This window comes from Oreochromis aureus, linkage group 12, assembly GCF_013358895.1.
Source record: "Oreochromis aureus strain Israel breed Guangdong linkage group 12, ZZ_aureus, whole genome shotgun sequence".
NCBI classification, from domain to species: domain Eukaryota; kingdom Metazoa; phylum Chordata; class Actinopteri; order Cichliformes; family Cichlidae; genus Oreochromis; species Oreochromis aureus.
Genome location: NC_052953.1, coordinates 14,050,551 through 14,070,131, shown reverse-complemented (window position 1 = coordinate 14,070,131; position 19,581 = coordinate 14,050,551). Strand labels below are relative to the sequence as shown.

At 39.2% G+C, this 19,581-nt stretch overlaps 1 protein-coding gene across 1 annotated transcript; it reads right to left on the bottom strand.

Moving 5' to 3' along the window:
• Window positions 1–443: 443 nt before the first annotated feature.
• mapkapk5 (MAPK activated protein kinase 5) lies at window positions 444–18,108 on the bottom strand. Its single transcript, XM_031727322.2, has 14 exons — window positions 17,159–18,108; window positions 15,294–15,367; window positions 10,577–10,652; window positions 9,718–9,815; window positions 9,495–9,603; window positions 9,196–9,285; window positions 8,654–8,749; window positions 8,461–8,541; window positions 8,181–8,368; window positions 7,218–7,338; window positions 6,492–6,622; window positions 6,223–6,338; window positions 4,835–4,939; window positions 444–4,542 (listed from the first exon to the last, which is right to left on the bottom strand). Exons 1-14 carry the CDS (start codon window positions 17,192–17,194, stop codon window positions 4,448–4,450), a joined length of 1,416 nt encoding a protein of 471 aa, XP_031583182.1. The 5' UTR covers window positions 17,195–18,108; the 3' UTR covers window positions 444–4,447.
• Window positions 18,109–19,581: the final 1,473 nt, after the last annotated feature.

The following is a 19,581-nucleotide window of genomic DNA, read 5'->3' as shown; positions in this document are numbered from 1 at the left end:
TTAAACACTAAAGCCTGCCTAAGTATTATCGTTAATAAATGGTTAAACTTTATGTGTACCTGTCTCCTGATGGTTGCCCAACACAGTCACCAAATCCAGGAGATCTTTGGTATGTAGTTATACGGGAGATTCACATGGATGTGCAGCGCCAGCTGTACAATATGATCATCTGAAAATGGACCAAAATCTCTGAGGGATCTTTCTGGCAATTTATTAGATTAATCACATGACAAATTAGGGCAACTCTGAAGGCAAAAGGGGGTCCAACTAGGTACTAGCAAGGCATACTAACTACTCATCGCCTCTCATACAAACAAATTCCTCTCATTACTAAATGCACATGTAAAAAAACATGTAATAAGGTTGTAAACTCTAATAGTAATAATAATCCAATAAAGAACATGTTCCAAAAATTTTCCACAGACCAAAAAAATAAATTCATAAAAGTTAAAGATTTCCTTTATTACAAAGTCGGCATGTTGATGACATTCCACAAAGGCAAAAAATACAAGAACACAAAAATACAGCAAGTCTTTGATGAGGGATTCATGCTACATGACTGCAGGACCAGAGAAACTAAGAGGACAGGTAGAGCAGAACCAGGACATCGTGTTCTTCCTCAGTTTCCTCCTGATATACTGACATAGTAAGAACTTTGTTTTTCTACATCCATTCAATGCCAAATGCAAAAATAAATAAATAATCAAACAGTTACTGAACATGTTCTCTATACAGCAGAAGAAAGGGAAGCAGCTGCTTTTATTTAATCAAGAGCTGAAAAAGCAAATTCCTCTTTTTTTGAATGAATTGGTTATTTTTGTATTCTTTTAGGACTCGATTATTCTTTGCTGGGACAATTTTTTTTGTTTTTTAGGAAATAGTCCTTTTCCTACTATAAAATTGTAAACTAATTTTATATTGAAAACTGGATGCTACCTATTATTTAATAAAATATTTCTGAAGCTGAGTGGTAAAAGAATGTAGCCTCTTTGAAAAAACCTACCCAGCAGGATGTTTAGTAACACCGAGCAGCAAACAGCATGTAAATGGTGTCTCAGCAGGACTGCGTTTCACTCCTAGGACTATCAATATAAAGATGCATGCCTGACTTTAAAGTAAAAAACTGGTAATAAATACACGGCTCACTGTCAGGTAGCAAAAGATACAAATGATGCTATCTGTGGATTCCACATTATCTGTGGAAGCCATTAAAGAAGCTCTGATTGACCTCCAGAGATACAAAGAAGGTTCTTCATAGTGAACCACACACAGAGGCATACATATATGTATATATTTATAAATTAGTTACACAGGTTCACACAGTCAAATTAAAACAAACCCAAATCATGTCCACTCTTTTCAAGAAGCTTTGTTAATTCTGCAGGATTTAAAGTATCAGTACTTGTAAGACTTAATAAAACACACTTTTCTTCTCTTTTTTTAAAGCAAGGGTGTCAAACTTATGGTTCACAGACCAGAACCAGCCTGCCAATGGATCCAATCAGGCTTGATGCGCAACTTTTCCAAGTGTGAAATTTGCAAAGAAGACATTAATTTTAGGTTTTCACTTTGTTTTGCACCGGTAAGCAAGTCATTCTGAATGAACAATGATGAAAGTGTTATTGTACATCTGAATCATCATTAGTCTGAATGTGGAAAAACAAACGTTTTTCTTAAAGATGTTTCAGTTTGCTCATCATCAGTTTTATAATTAGATCATTAGCAGTAACCGGAATGTACTGAAACTGCTCTTCACAAAAAGAAAGGGGAACAATTAGTCAGAAGCTTCAGCGATGCAGGCGGCCCACTTGAGCTGTAAGTCACTTATGAGCAAAGATGAGTCTGACACCCTTGTTCTGAAAATGCAAAAACCACATTTCCCCATTTTCCGTGACGTTTCTCTCAGACTGCGGTTCAGACCGTTACAGGCGACCAGTTGAGCCTATTGGTTACATAAATGGTCTACATTGTCTACGTTGTAGACTCTACAACACATAAAGCACCCTGAAGGGGAAACTAGGTTTTTAAACGTTTTTTAAAAAAAAAAGCACATATCAGATTCGAGACCTAATTTTTTAATTTTAGAGGCATCTGTGGGCAGAACTTGTTGCTGTGTAAACATACCCAGTGGAGCATTTTACCTAAACAAACTAATCTTTCAGTTGTTAAATTTTGTATTTTTTTTTCCAAAGGACACATTTTTTCTGCTAATATGGTGCTACTTTAATTTCAGTGTTGCCAAATCCATAACCTTCACATTTTCATATAAAAAACAGCAAATTACAGCCAGAAGCTTCCCCCTAATTCCTGTCAATTATTTCCAACTAAGTAAAGGATGGAGATGCCGCCCTTTCAAACAAGGCACATTTGAGTGTGAAACTTGGAATAAGGCCTTTTTAAACACAAGTTGTGGTTATTATTAAGCTTTAAGGGGAACTGAAAAAAGGTGAAAATGATCCCACCTAACGGTCGACGCCACCTAAATTAGAAATACAGACACAAAAAGGAAGACTTGCACTTTTTTTTTTTCGTATCAGTTTTAAACAGTGTGAAAAATATCAGCTTACAACATGACCGCCATCTCCTGTTTGCAAAGAAATATTAAGAAAAGCAGACATTTAGGCTGCAACTATGCTTTTTTTATGATGATGCAATGAGTTTAAAATCTGACCATGTCCAAAAAAAAAAAAAAAAAAAAAAAAAAAGTCAGACAGAGAGCAGAGATACGCCGGACAGCGATGATATATTGCACCAGTGTTTGCAAATTACTCAGAAGAAACACTTCTTTTTAATGAAGATCACATAGTTAATGCAGTAATCTTGACAAGAATTTATGTTCACAGAAAAAGTTCTGTAAAAGACTTCAAAGGAGAATCTCAAGACAGACGAGGTTTTCTGAAACACAAAATAAACATTTCCAGCTGTTCAGCAGACTCAGTGTGGCCTCATTCAAACACCTTAAGAGGAACCCTTTCTTCAAACGCCTCTTTTAAAGGATATTATTGTTAGATATGAGTAGACCACAAGAGTCAAACAGTGTAGTGAAGATTTCACTCTGACCAATCAACCAATGATATGACATTAATCACACCTTAAGGGTAAGGATGTGGGAACATTTCTGGGTATTCAAACCTCTGAAATGAAGTGAAATGAAACAGGGAAGGCCTCTGATAAACAGTAATACTGACACATTAGATACGTACGGTCTCACTATGTACATGCATGGGAAAAAAAAAAAAAAAAGCATGATCACATTATTGCCCCTATTGCACATTCAGTTGAACATCAAGTTATGACACTGAAATCCAGTCCTTCCCCCCTGATCTGCTCTGGTCTAAGACCACACTGGACCAAAAACACCGGGGTTTTTTCTTTTGTGTGTGTGTTTCTTTGAGCTCAAGTAACAACCACTCCTGCTAGGAAAGAGAGTTCAAATATTAACTATGCAGGTCTAAATTCCAGCAGATACAAGTGTGACGTGAGAGCAGCAGAGATTGTGTCAGTTTCACAGATAAACAACTTCAAATAAAACACTGGACTCTCATCAAAACCATCAGAAATCAGAAAAACACATTTTTATTTTTATATATATTTTTTGAAAGGGGGGGGGGATTTTTTTTTAGCTTTGAAACAGTCTGAGAACATCTTAACTAAAGCTCATAAAAAAGGTATTCAGATTTTATTTTCTTGGGTCAAACAATTTCATAACTGATAAATTTAGTTGGAAGAAGGGGACTGTGAAAAAATGAGCAAATCTGCCTCCATTTTTCTGATTTATGACGCTTTCTTTTACCTGCATTTCTGCTTCTCCCCAATCTCTAAACAACAAAAAAGGTCGACGGAAAGACGCACGAGACAACAGAAAACCCAAAGCTTCAGATCATTTCTCTCTAGCGTGAGATTTTAAAAGTGTGTGGAAGAACAAAATCACATTGTAGAGCGCTTCTCTCAACTTTAGGACCCCAAGCTACGAGTAAGGTATAAAATAATGGAATTTTGTTTAAATAAATACATTCCTTAGCAAGGTTAAAATAAAATAACATAAAATAGAATAAAATGAAATAACTGGGATAAAACACATGACATCTTGAATAAGCTGGACAAACAGCTAATAAAAATTTCCTCCCAGAAAATAATTTCTTTCACAGATTTTCATTTTTTTTTGTCTTGCTTTTTTTTTTTTTTTTTTTGCAAAAATGAAAATATAGTTGTTTTTTTTCTCCCCATGTTCTTTGCAAGTATCCATTAAAAAAAAATTTATAGTACCAATGAGTCATCTTTGAAATATATCTACAGCTGTACAATAGCTCTTGCAACAGTTTGACATAAGTCTTGCAAGTAAATTTACGAAAAAAAAAATGTATACATAAAAAAGCCTCTTTACAGATATGAGTTAAAAAGGGTAATAACAAACAATATAAAAAAGAAGATAGAAAGACAGCAGCTGCTAATGAGATTCTTGGAGATTTGTCTTCTCTTCGATGGCCTGTTTCACTATTTCAGCCAACTTCAAGCGGTCGACTTTATCGGAGAAGGCTCGTCCTGCAATGAAAAGCTGCTGGTTAAGGATCTGGTAACTGGTAACAATAAAATTACACTCCTAAATGAGAGCCATGCTTAGTCTTTTTCCCCTAATCTTATAATAACAGAGACAATTAATCTGGTTTCTGTAGATTTTTGTCAATCTGAATAATTAGGGGTGCAGAGATTTCGTTTATACATTCTTTTCTGATCTTTGAAATAAGCTATTCATTCACCATACATAAGCTCACGCCGGAAAAGTGAATGAAAAAACAAAACATGGATGACTTTAGAGAGAGCAAGCAACACTGACCGTCCCAGGTGAGCCCCTGCAGGCCATCCCTCAGCAGCTTACAGTCTCTGTTGAACCTCCAGGCTTCATACATCACCTCATTCAGCTTCTCATCCTCGTTCTCTCCTGCACAAAAAATTGTTTTTACTTCAGAAGCTTTTTTTTTTCTCTCTGAGAGATGTGCAATATTGAGAACAGAAAAAAATTCACAAGCAGACTCCATATAGACTTTAATGTACACTATCCATGGCCACTTTGTTAGGTACACCTATTCAACTCCTTAACGCAAATATCTAATCAGCCAATCACATGGAAGCAAAAAAATTAGTCATAGGCAAGGAAGGTGATTTCGCACACTAACATCTCTAGCGTTTACAGAGAATGGTCCAAAAAAATGCCTTGTTGATGCTAGACGGACAGCTTCGAGCTGACAGGAAGGCAACAGTAACTCAAATAACCACTCGTTACAACCAAGGTATGCAGAACAGCATCTCTGAATACACAACACATCAAACGTTGAAGCAGTTGAGCTACAGCAGCAGAAAACCAAACCTGGAGCCAATCGCATCAGCTGAGAACAGAAAACAGAGGCCGTAAGTCACACAGGCTCGCTAAAATTGAACAATGTAAAGGTGTGGGGTGTGTTTTATTGGCACACTTTAGCTCCCTTAATACCAAGTGAGCATCAGTTTAACATAGCCTACCGCAGTGTTACCCCTCATGATATCCACTGCCTTTACGACCACAGTGTACCCATCTTCCAATGGCTGCTTCCAGCAGCTTAAGGCACCATGTCACAAAGCCCAAACTGATTTCTTAAACATGGCAATTTCTTTATACTCAAAGGGCCTGCACAGTCTCCAGATCTCAGTCCAACAGAGCACCTTTGAGGTGGAACAAGAGATTGTTGCCTGCACATCCATCATGCCAAATCTGCAGCAACTCTTTGATGCCATCACGTCAAAATGCACCAAAATCTCTGAGGAAAGTTTCCAGCACCTTGCTGAAGAATTAATGAAGAATTAAGGCAGTTCTGGAGGAAAAAACAAGGTCCAACAAAATACTAAAAAGGTGTACCTAATAAAGTGGTCAGTGAGTGTCTATAAACTTATACAGCCTGATTAGAATTCCAGCAAGTAGTAGTCATAAATGTTCAAACACCAGTGAGTTTCTCTGCATTTCTGCACAAGTCAAGTTACAACCAATTAAAGGTTTCGGGGAAAAAAGCTTAGCTGATCATCTGTTCCTCCGTACTTTGGCAGTTCCTATGTTTACTTTTCATCACAGACTGCCAAAATGCTTCTTAGTTAAATAGATGTGAAAAACAGATGCCAAACTCAACATGCCAGCACAACTTTTCATACTTCTTCATTAAAATGCTAGTTGTATACCGGCGTGGGTTTACTGACCAGCTTGTGGTAGTATACACTGTGCAATGACATCTCGTAATTTTTCCAGTGCTACGTTGGAGTCTTCCCCTCCGTTTTCTGGGTCGTGAATGAAGAAACTGTCACTGGGCTTGGGGCTGCAACATGGACAGAAAAACATATTTCAGAGCAGATCCTTTTTTTGAAATACAAGGACTTCCAAATAAAAACATCAGACACACACACACACACACACACACACACACACACACACACACAAAGAAAAAAAACAAAAAAAACAGCAACTATACCCTAGAAGTTTCCGCTTCCTGAGGATTGGGTTGTTGACAGAGTTTAGGGGCTTCAGGCTGACGTTCAGATCCTGAATTCTCATGTTGGCCAGCTGCTCTGCGTGGGCCTGCTGGATCCCTGCAACTACCGCCTGAGAAGCAGAAAGAGGACAGTCAAAGCTAGTATCTATATTTCTGCCTAAGGAGGGCTATACGTAGAGTCCAAGCATATGCCCTAAAATGATCCGTGCTCTCCTCGAAAAACAAACTAAACATGGTGTTGACAGAAGGCAGAAACTGAAACTGATCCCCTGTTTCTCCTCATCATGTTACCAACGCTGGTGAAGTCTGTGGAGAGTGAAGAAAACGACGACGGCAACAAACTTCTAACAAAGAGATAACTCTTCAGGCCTTCTCCCCACCGTGACTATACATCAGAAGCTCCCTATTCACTAACAAAAGCTACAAAAAAAACATTAAATATTACTGTGAAGCAGCTCTGGTGCTATTGATTTTTGTGTGTAAAAGAAGAAACATGAGACCTAATTGAAAATAACACAAGCATGCATCATTGAAGAGGTTTGTATCAGCTAACAATCAAAACCTGCAGCACGACTCCTGTTAATCTGAAATGACTATAAATCCAATGTCAGGAAAGACAGAAACTAAGTCTGTTATATTATAATTAAGAAGACTCATTTAGCACAGTTTCCTCTGCCAGTCAGATCACTGACGCAATGCACTCACCTTATCCATCATCATCTGTGCCGAGGGCAGCACGTTGTCAAGGGCCTCGGTGCAGTTAAGCCAAGGATGAGCCAAGACTCCCTCGATTGTCAGCCTCTCCTCTGGCTTCACCTTCAGCAGCCTGCAGGGAGGAAACAAAGAGGCAACAGAAAATACATGTGGCTCAGAAAAAAGTGAATGAGTGAGACTAACAGAGGGATGGGACGAATAAACACAAGGAAGACAGAGGAGAAAAGGAAGGCAATATGGGGTAAACAAGATGACAGAGGAGTTAATGAGTCTGCTGAGGGGTGTACTACAAAATATGGTGGATGAAGTCAGGTTTTCTTTGCATCAACTGGATCGACAAAAACCTAAACCCTAAATCAGAGATAATGGGTACCACAGCAGGGATTGCCAAGTTTAGTTGTTATCAGGCTCTGTGTGCACTCAGAAAGAGGAGGGGGAGGGGCTTGATGGGTCATGTGATTCTTCAGCTTTCTTCAATTAAAGGGAAACAGTCACAAAGGACGATGAAGACCATTTAAAAGAATTTACATGGCAAAATGCAAAACTTGTGCAGAGTGTTATTGGCGTGACTATTTTATTATATAACTATTTAATATATTTTTTTATTTTGGTCATTTATTTATTTATTTTTTTAGATAATTTGGGGGCTTTTTTTGTTTTTATTGTGATAGGAGAGTAGAGAAACAACACGAAGCTGGAAATAAGATCAGATGAAGACAAACCCAGCCCTCTGCCCTCAGAGAGCTAAACTGGTGCCCAAATTTCCATTCATTTCTCATGTTGGAGCTGCTCATCTGAACTCTGATACATACAAACTTAATATTAAAAAAGTGACTGAGGTCTGAAATTGTCTCATAATGAAGGACGTGTGATAATCTATTAGGTTATAGAAAAAAAATCCACGTTATAAATTTCTGTAGGTAGACAAAGCATAGAAATAGGAAGAGGACTTACTTGCGTACAATGTCCTTGGCCATCTCAGAGATCTGGCTCCACTCGTCTTCGGGAAAGTCAAAGCTGCCAGTCATAATCTTCTTCCTCATGTCCTTTGGGATGGTGCGACTGTGATGCTTGGAGTAGAACGGAGGGTAGCCACACAGCATTACGTAGATTATCACACCAAGAGACCACAAGTCACAGCTCTGTAGACAGAAAAGAAACATTTTTAAAAAATTATTCACCAGTGAACCAGGCCTGACGCACCTACAGCAGGAATCCCAGATATGAGTCTTGCCTTGTTATAGGTGTAAGGAGTGGGTGAGGTAGGTATAATTCCAGACTTTTCCTTCTGATGCCTTCTTTGAGCCTCAAGTACCTGTAGAGAAAACAGGGCCAGAATACATCATTAAGATATGATGCATTACTGATGTGTCAGCCGTCAGTGGAATGAGAAAGCAAGTGCATCTTTCTTTCTTTTTTTTTTTAACCTGAGGTGCTACGTAGTAAGGAGTAAACTGAGGGGTCATCAAGTCTCCTTGGTCGATTTTGGCAAAGCCAAAGTCACACAGCTTCACAGGTGCATCCTGCAGAACAGACAGAATCACCGAATAAGAGGTACGAATATGTTTTGAGCAAAGAAACTTTTTATTAGCAACTTCATGTAAGATATTTTCTCCGGGGCTTCACAGAGTTTCACTTGATGGGATTTCTTAGCTGGAACACCTTTGGGACATTACTGAAATTGCTGCCAGAGCAGAATTGATTTCCAAGTCTGTCACAGCCACTGCAGATTTTCTAATTCTACATCATCTTTGCCAAAGTCTGCTAGATATAGTCTGTGAAAAAAAACAAAACCCTTTGATCCACTGTGTCGAAAAGTCTAGCAAAGCTTCTACTCTTTTGCATTTCATTCTGTATTTTGTATGAATAATTAATTAGCTAAAAGTAATGGGCTGTGGCAGCTTTAACGTTACTTTAAAACTGCAGTATTTACATCTGTGTGTGCAACAACGCAGCATCAGGAGCTTACCAGAGAGTTATCTTTGAAGAGAAGGTTCTCTGGCTTCAGGTCACGATGTGCAATATTGAGAGAGTGACAATGCTCCAACGCTTGGCTGATCTACAGGGAGGGAGACAAAACTGAGACACCATCTATAGATTTATTAAAAACAGCCTAGGGTTGAACTGGTGTGTGCCACTTAATCCAAACAGCAGGTAGTAATGACAAGGCGAGGCTGTACGACATGTTACTGCAGCTTTACAGGAAAAGACCGACGATGTCACAAAACACAAGATAATGGTGGGCCACAGTTAGGTCTGTTCACCTACCTGTTTGGTGACCTGACTGGCCATCTTTTCAGTAAAGTGCCTGTGCTGACTGATTCTGTGGAACAGCTCACCACCCTCCATCATTTCCATAACAATCAGGAGCCTCGCTCTGTGAAGAACGATTGGAGGAAACAGTGAAAACCAGGAGATGCAGATATGTTAAATTCTTTCTTTTATGACAAGAGATTCACTGAATCCTACACAAACAGACTGAGCGCCTCACCTTGGGCTGGATTCATGTGGGAATTGAACACTGTTGGCATAAACTTCCAGGATTTGCACTATGTTTGGGTGGTTGGCACACATCATATGGAGACGCACCTGGAGAGAAAACAATCAAAGTGAATTTAGAGTAACTCTCTTAAATAGTTTAAATTTTCCATGTTTAAGCAAGGTGAAAGTCATTGCAACAGAGAACAGCATCATATCATCAGTACAGTCACTCTGATGTGCAGTGTCCGCACTTCCCAGGCAAAAAGAGAAATTTAATGTGAGATCAATGACATCTATTAGTATTCAAATGTTTAAACTACATCAAAGCTGACACAGAAATCATTTTATTACACGTTTCCACCGCTTTACTAGTTTTATTAAGCAGATGAGTCAACTAATGCACATTCATTACCAATGAATGCCAAGAATCGACAAATTCTGTAAATGTAAATGCAAATTAAGCAGCTACAAATACCGAGACTTCTTCCAAATAATGACACCATCAGAAATTATACAGTGTCAGACTCAGGGAAAAAAACAGATTGCAAGACAGACAAAGACAGTACGCCAACACCAAGTCTGTGTAGCTTGTTTTGACTGCACTGCTTAACTGCTGCATAAGCTGCTTGATCAAAACAGGGGGCTGCTGATGACACGGAGAGGCTGCTAAGACAAACTGTTCACTGCAGCGTTCGAGACAAAGGCGCTCATACAAACAAGCTGAAGTACAAGAGAAGCAAGGAAGAAAAAAAAACAAAAACAGGAATTAATAGAGACTGATAACAGGCAGGCAGAACAAAGCATACTGACACAGCCCCAGACAACAAACAGCAGGTATTAATCACAACCATGACAGCGTTTCCTCTAACCTCATTTCTGGCCTTGGGGCGATCAATAAGGATCTTCAGGGCCAGGCGTTCCTGAGTTGACTTCTTCACACAAACTCTGCAAAAGAAGAAAACAAGTATCAACAAACACCTCACGCACCATGATAGGTTTGTCAGATGTGTGCCTGTGCCAAGAATCAGGAATTAAGTATATATAAAGTTGCAGGACTTTTCTCATTTCCTGGTGTTTCTATTAACAGTCAGTTGCTCTGTTTGTCACTCATCTGTATTACGTCATCTGTTCTCAACAACAAAGAGGGGCTAATGTAAGGAAAGATCTGAAGGGATGATCTGTTACAAAGCTTAGTGGCAACATCTGAAAAGGTGTTGTTGTTTTAAGTGCATCAAGAACATAATATATTCAGATTAAAACCTACAAACTGTGCAAACTCTTCAACACATTATTGACAAAACTTTATACCAAATTGGCTTAATTATTTACAGTTTCACCTGAAAACGATTTAAGCCCTGCCAGCTTTTCACGACATCCTGATAAACACACTAAATCATTAAAAGGCGTCTCTCTTATACTTGCACTCAGCTCCTCTACATGAGGTCTCAGGTGAAATCATTAAACCACTATGTCACATAAAACAACCATCCAAGCATTTTACAGCATTCCCATCTAACTATCTGATTAAGAAACAAGATTATCATCAAGTCCAGTCAGATTAAACTGCATTCCCCAAATCCACAACAAATAAAATGCCAGACAGTGTCCTGTCTTTACTTAAAACAGCTGATATCAATGAGGGACAATGTGTAGGCTGACAATGTCTGGACACTTGATGTGTGTGTAGATACTCTTCTTTTTCTTTTAACTTGAGATGCCGTTTCACCCTTAAAAAAGCTTTAAAGTAGATAAATATCATAATTCAACAGTATCTACAGTTTCAGATATACATTTTGTCTGCAGACAGCTAATTATTTGCATGTTATTTAAAATAAATATTCTTCTGTTAATAGACTAATCACTTTAGGACTTATATTTATAATCTGTGGATGTGTAGATACTTTATGGGTTAAGCTTGAATTTATATTTGTGTAGGTTTTCTTATTTTATTAAAAAGACTTTAAGCTGTAAAGGTAGTTTCTTTGTACTAACGCGCTGTTTTAGACTATTACACTCCTACATACCGCCTGGATATGATCTGATGTCGAATTAAATAAGGCCAAACAGAAGCACAGAGAAGACATCAGCTGACTAGCTGGATTTAAAACTTTATTTTGTCAATATCAAAGTTTGTTGTGGGAATGGTGAATCTGGTCTGCATCTTTGTATGTAGAGTAAACCAAAGGAAAAGTCATCTGTGGATGTATATTTTTCATCGTCACAAGGATAAAATGAAGTAAATAACTCCTGGAAATGGGTTTCCTCAATCCACATTTTGAACTGCACACTTATTAAATATGAAACGTGCAGATACATAATTCATTTTTGGAAGAATCTAATAACTCCCTTTCCCTCTCCTCTAATCTACAGGGGCTCAAACATTCACTTTAAACACTTACTTTGAACTCAGATTACACTATTAAAGTATTACTGGGAGAAACATTCAGCTCTGGCCAAAGTTCACTTCACTAGAAACCAATACCTTCCCAAATGAATGACAGAATTAGTCCAGTGGTGGAGGGGAGGGGGGGGGGGGGTACAGTAAGAGACATGAATGTGCTAGGAGACGGAGACAGGTAAGAAGGAAGTAATAAGAGTTCCAAGCAAAAAACTGAGTTAGAAATATAAAACATGAGGTGAGCAAAAGTTGCTCAAAAAATAGCATGAATCATACCAGCATGTTTACATGGTGGGCTGATGAGTCAATATCACCGTTTTCTCATCACTCAAGGCCAAAAATATACACATTGGGTAATAACAGATTGCTCTCGCTTGATCCAGACTAATGATAGCCTCAAAGTGCAGAATGAGCAGAAGAAGTCAGTGGCAGACACTGATATATTACTACTGGCATCTAACTAGAATCAGCAAGACAGACAGACCTGCACTAAAAAGACTGCGTATAGCATAAACAGACTTAAATCTGCTGGCAGAGCTGCTGCCTCTCTGTAACGTTCAGCAGAAACAGAATGAATCTAAAAGTCATTCCTGTGAACAGGGCAAAGCAGTGTTTACTAATCTTTAATATTAAAAGGAGTCATTTATAACAGTGATTGCTACTTATGCATATGTGGTATAAGCTTTCCTGTGATCGATTACTCCCCATTTTACGGTGTGAAGACAATTAGAGGAATATAGAGGGGAAATGGACAACTTAAGCAAACTGCTATGTTTTATAATTGATCCCTTGTGCATCCACAGCTAGACTAAACCCAACAAAGCCAAGGAATTGGAAATAAACTCACTTTCTTCAAGAGGATTAAGATTTTAAGCTGTTAGTTTACACACCACATGGGTAGTAATGCTTTTAACAGTGAGTCTGTGAACTGAATCCCATCGAGTCTGACCATGTGTTGTATTGCACTCGCTTCTCGCACTTCATGTTTCTTGTCCCTCTCAACTGTTCCCATCAATATGGGTGCAACAGGCTTGTGCAACAGGCTTGAAAAAAACCTACCATGCACAAATTATCCCACACGCTGCTGTTTTTTTACAGCATGTTTACACACTTTTAAACTTTCATTCTGCAATGCCAAAAGAACCTGCACAAATGGGCACAAATGCTGAACTCCCAAACTCTGCTTAGGGCCACCGTCCTGTTAAAGGAACTTTCTTTTGGACTGGCTGCCCCTTGCAAACAGATTGTCTTCCAGAGCAGCTGTGTAGAGCTGCTGTGCTCACAGCCAGAGCTGCATGCCTGAAATGACCATATTATCACTGACGCGATAAAGAAGCAAGAGTAGAGACAAAAACATCTGAAACTGAACTGAGTAACTGAGGTTACTTGCACACATACTGACCTCATTATGGCACAATGCCAAGTATTGGATGGAGCAGTGTAAAGCACACCACTACTGGACTCTGGACAAGTCTAGGTTTGGAGAATGCCAGGGGAACATTACCGACCTGACTGCACTATGCCAGGTGTTAAGTTTGGTGGAAGAAGAATAATGTTATGGGGCTATTTTTTCTGGGGTCTACCTGGGCCTCTTAGTTCCACTTTTCTAGTTTTAATGTTTGACTCTGGTATGAAAGAACTTGTCTGCCGTGACACCTTTGGGATAAACTAGAAGCTACAGGCCAGCTAATGGACAGCTTGATTGACGCATGCTTGCATATCTCACTTAGATTCACTTCGCAGGGGAGATGGAGAGGGCTTAGCTTCCCTGCCAATGGAGCTGTCAGGTCAAGATGCCAGGGTAGAATAGCATCATCCTCACCCTCATTATTATCATCTCCGATGATATCCATGATAACATCCTCCTCCTCGTCTTCTCCATGCTTCTCTTAGGAGTTGAAGAATTCCAGGTTCTCGTGCGGGGCTAGGGACTGTTACAAAGAGGGTCAGCAAACCCCATGTCATTGAAGTCATTGATCTGACGTGGTGGTAGTGGAGCCTCTGTGAATGGTCATTCAGAGGTCATTCCCCATAGTGAGATACCTCACTTGGTTTTCAGAGAACTGGGGTTACGCCAGTAACCAAAGGATTCTTCAGGGTCTGATCTGATAAATGCTCTTTTAAATGACTGGGGTGAAAAATTCCCACAGACACATCCCAAAATCTTGCAGGAATCCTTTCCAAAATTGTGGAAGCTATTATAGTCGCAAATGGGGACCAACTTCATATTAATGCCTCATATTAATAGAATACGATGTCAGAAAATCGCCATTAGTGTAATGTTTAGGTCGCCTAATACTTTTTCCTCATATGGTGTACATGAACATAAAAGGAAAACATAAAGAGTCCAGTTTAACTGACTTCCACTGAGGTTTTGAGGGATACGTGCATTGGGTGGGATTCAAGTCCACCATGCTGCAATTACATAGACTGTGTTTGTGCCAACTGAGCCACCTCCAAAAACAACAGAAATCATGCCTGTGCCAAACATTTTAAGCTCCCAGCTGCAATGCTCTTACACACGGGTAGCAGGCCCAGTCAGTTAAAGCAAGTGACAAGCACCTGGTCCTTTCATAATTTTTAATGTGTTAATGTGCCAAGGATAAGGTCAAGCTGTGCATCAGCAAATTTAATGCAAGAGAACCATTAGAAATACATACAGACGAGTTTGTCTAGTCAATAGCTCAGCTAACAAACAAATCTAAATCAGCTCTGACTCTGCAGTGTATTCAGAGACTCAGATGTATACATAGATTTAATCATGCACTGCATGGGAACACAGCAATCTCTGTCACCCTCTTCAGTCACATCACTTTATTTAAGAATACTCTGAATCACAATTATCTATTCTCAGGTCTAAACAAAACTACACTGTAACCTTAGTTGACGCTGACTGCGTTCTAACAGTTGTGTTTAACCCAGGATGTTAAGAGTTCTCCCTGTGGGATTCTGCAGTGCTAATAAATTGCAATAACTCATTTCCATAGACGTCAGAAGCACAGGTAAAAGGTGATTTCTCAATCACAAACAGATATCATGATAATGTTTCCTGGTTGTGTAATACTCCTCACACTGGCCATAGTTCAAGAAAAATAATCCCGTTCCACATTTTGGCACCAACAGACTGCAGCAGAAAAGATAAAATTTCAAGAATAAAGAAAAGGGTTTTTTTTTTTAAAAAGACTTACCTGACAGGGCCACTGATGCCAGCTCCCAGTTTCTGTGTCCAGTTTATGTTGTACTCGTCCAAAATAGATGTCTCCTGTTAAAAAGACAAAATAATACCATATAGTATATCAGAACATTGAAGAAAAGGCAGACCACCGTGGTAGACAGGAATGTTAAAAAAAGACCTAGGCTTAAGTTTATGAATCATCTGTGCCTTTCACAACAGTCAGCACGGGGTATGTCATGCTTTATGATCATTAGCTCAAAAGCAAAGAAAATACTGTATTAAAAAAACAAAACCAGAAAAAAAAAAAAACATTTGATCAATGCCAATACACAGACAGTGATTATACCACTACACGGAATATGATCTTTATTATAATACATACTGTATGTTATATTCATAACATATATTCAAAAGACTACTGCCGATACTAGTTACATTATACTAAATGAAAAGAAACACATTAACCCTACTTTGTTAACACTGGGTGGTGTAATAGCTATACATCCATGGGCTCTAGTTTCACAATACTACCATTCCTTAACACAGATTATAATTATAAAAAAGACAGCTTGGCTGCTATAACACAAATGCACCTGGAAAATCATGCTGCTACTACTGGTGCCAATATAAATTATTTAAAGACCAACCCCAGACAAGTTCAGTAATCAACTAAAAAAAATCAAAATAAAACAAATCAAGTTCTCTTTGACAAACCCCCAAACTTGAGGTCAGAAATTTTTGGCATCAGTCCCTCATTATAACATAATTTTCTGGAACATGTGAACATTGGCTGAATAAAATATAACTGTTGCAACACTTGACAATGTTTTACTACAGCCTGACAACCAGGAAAGTGCTATTTCATGTCAAGGCACTATTAAAGTAATCCAAAAAAAGATATCCTCTTATTTGGTCGAGGTGGAGTATTCGGCCGAAATCTCCCATAGCTGTTTAACTGGGACTAGACTTGCTGACTGTGAAAGCCATAGCATATGATTCACATAATGTTCACACTCATCAAACCCTATGTTTGATGAATGTGAGGTTTAGTGAGTCACTGGTGACTCACTGAACCAAAAGACAGAAGCACTGTCATTCTGGAAAAACACCACTCCATTTAGTTTCACTAAGAGATAAATGCAGTCAACAGAACAACTCTATTGATTTGCAGTGACTTTTCATTCTAAGGGGACCCAAATGATGTCAGCAAACCCCCACTACGTAACAAAGTCAACAGATCTCATCACTTTAAGAGGGAGTCCAGGGTTCTTTAATCACACAACTTGAAGGACGAGTGATCAAAAACTATGCAGATTTGTAACGCTTTAATACATTTTATTTTTTCTGGAGCAAGGAAACGTGCAAGATTATTTCCCAGCATTTGGTTTAATGTGCTAGGAAATTGATAAAACAGAGTCAGGGTTAAGCCGAAAGCTACTCAGCGAACGTGTGCTCGAGTTCTAGAGTACCTCTTGCCCAACCATGAAAGCAGGGGCCAGGACAACTCCAGATCACATTTTACTGTTGACATAGATGCCAGGGCAATGACACACTGAGGGGAGCCAGCCAGGATCAACCCCCAGATCCAGTTTGCAGGGAAATATGGCTGGTTAATGATCATGACCATTGTTAAATAGGTCTAAACTGCAAAGAAATGAATATTATGTTTTTTTAAACATGTTCTACATTTCTGCCATGCATATCACACATAAAACTCATCTGCTGTCAATAAATATGAGTTTATGACTGTCTCATGAAACAACATAAAACTGCCCTCTTCATGTAGTATGCATTGAGCAACAGCTTTAAAAAGATAACAATATTTCCATCACCTGTGTCGACCAGTAACCAAGCAGAAGAAGTGTCATTTTAGGTTACCTTGATGAATTTGTCTGCGTTGTTATCCTCCGACATGGTTTTGTGCTCCGGACAGATGAAGTCTGCCTCCCCAAACTCAGACTGAACACAGTGGAAACGAAGCGGTTGTGTCTTGTCTGACCTTTATAAAGTACCCCGGGCTGCACCAAGGCTTTCTATACTTCTAGTTATAACAGGAAAAGGCCATCGGGGCAAAATGATACTCGGCTACAGATCAACCAAAGCCGAGTGCCGTTCCCTTGGAAAACTGAAGCCCAGCAGCTGGTACGATTTAACGTTAGATCAGACCAGCTTGGCTCACAACCTCGGGGTCCGACTCGCTCTTCCAGTCGTCTCAAATTCACTGTAGTGACCATGTAGAGGGGCAAACTGCGAGCAAGGTGACCAGAAAAGAGAAGTCCAACAGGGACAAGTCCAGCACTTTTGGAGGCGCAGCGAGCAGGGGGACCTTACAGTGGTATTTTTAGCCAGCGCAGTGAGAGCAGTGCTCTGCTAACGCTGCGGAGACACTGAAGACTGGCCAAGCTGCTGTATGCTGCTACATTTCACGGTGAAAGCAGTCGATTACATAACAAAGACAACAGTGAACGATACGGCGGAACGAAGATACTCTCTGAAAATTAGTGATAGTACACTAGGTGACACCTGGGTTGATCTGACAAGAAGAGCACACCGCGTTCTCAGCAGCAGGACAATCTATTATGTCGTCGAGCCTTCTGACACGCTAGCTAACGAGCTAACTGAGTCGCGTCGGTTTTCCTGCTCCAGTCAAAGCCAGTGATGTTAAAATTCTCAGCAGACTGTGATAACTATAAGAACTCGTATGGAACAGCAACAATACATAGCAGATGACAGGAGCTATCGGAGACTGCATTCAGCGGTGGCCAAAAGATATCCGCATCTCTGGACTGTTTTGCTAATCCCATAGGGGTCTTGCCAGAGGAATACACACAACGCCTGTCCGAACAGAACGCCTGATCAAAATTATTGACAACATTTCTAAATTCGGACAATATGTGAGGCTACACGTTTTAATCTATCACACACTACGTAATTTTCGGCGTATAATACATGTATTTGTATTTTGTATTTTTGAAACAACAAATTATTTTTTACAATCAAATACGTTTGAACTGGATACACTGTAATGGGTCCTTATAAGGACCTAGTTTTCAATGCGGACTCAAGTCCCATAAGCAGCATTGCAAACTACCAATTACTTAACAGTGGAAGAAGTTGAACTACAGCAGAAGTTAAGCTCAACTTAAAAATCTACACATTATAGGAAATTATATTATATTTAAAAAGTTAAATGCCAGAAAAAAACAAACAAACAAAAGATCAACCATCACACTTTAATTCATATCAGAATGTGCTAAAATTAATTAATTAAGGTCATTTGTAAGACACCTACCTTCCAAAAAAAACCTATCCCCCCAGGTGGAGGATCCATCAATGCTTTTACTGCATTGGAAATGTGTTTGGGATCATTGTCATGCTAATGGTACTGGATTGATAATTCCATCAATTTCCAGAAGATCCCAAACACCACTGGCTGAAATGCAGTCTCAAACCATAACAGAGCCTCCAGCGGGTTTCACAGGTGGCTGTAGATACTCACTGTTGTACCTTTCTCCTGACCTCCTCTGTACATATTCGTGACAATTTGAACCAAAAATGTCAAATTTAGCCTAATCATTCCACCAGACCTGTTGCCACTTGGTTTCCATCTAGTTCTTGTGTAATTTGATATACATCAGTCTTTTCTCCCTGTTTTTCTTCTTGACAGGCACCCTTTAACTGACAGGCCCTCTGGTGAGGGCTCAGCAGACCAAATGCATCTCTTAAGGACCAGATAAATCTCAGGTGGTCTGTGTCAGATCTTTGCTGCATTTCCCCCCATATTTCTCAAGGACATGATTTTCAGATACTGTTCATCAGATGCAAACAGTTCTTTAAGCCCGTTGCTTTTTCTTTTGTCCTTCCCCTGTCCAGTTTCCTCAGTATGCACACCATACTGAGAGTTGCCACATTTTCAGCTTATCTGTCTTTGGTAATCACCTTCTTTGGCATTTTTCGTAGATTCAACAAAAGAAATGGGGACAAATTATGCATTTTCGTGAAAGGCTGCTAATAACAAAGTCCCCAAAGGTACAATTTAAAATTGGTTCTTTGCTAAGATGGCTGTTTTGTGTCGACACATCACATTGGTCGGTGTTAAGTGAAAAAATACTTAGTGGGAAGAATAAGAGAGCCTGGATAACTATTGCATTCGACCACTTTAAAAATGCTAAGAAAGTCTGGCTTTGGAAGTAAAATATAAAGAAACGAGAAGTGGGTTTGTTTTTCTGAAAGATTCAATGTGGTACTTTTGTACCACATTGAATCTTCAAGAAAAGCTAAACAAACTGTCCGAACAGTTT

Bases quoted from the DNA above. Each gene is read 5' to 3' on its own strand.
- mapkapk5 (XM_031727322.2), bottom strand. From the start codon at position 17,194: ATGTCGGAGGATAACAACGCAGACAAATTCATCAAG. The intron at 9,816-10,576 runs GTTAGAGGAAAC...TTTTCTCTCCAG, and splicing joins GCCCCAAGGCCAGAAATGAG to GTGCGTCTCCATATGATGTG. The intron at 8,542-8,653 runs GTTAAAAAAAAA...TTTTCTCTACAG, and splicing joins CTTACTACGTAGCACCTCAG to GTACTTGAGGCTCAAAGAAG.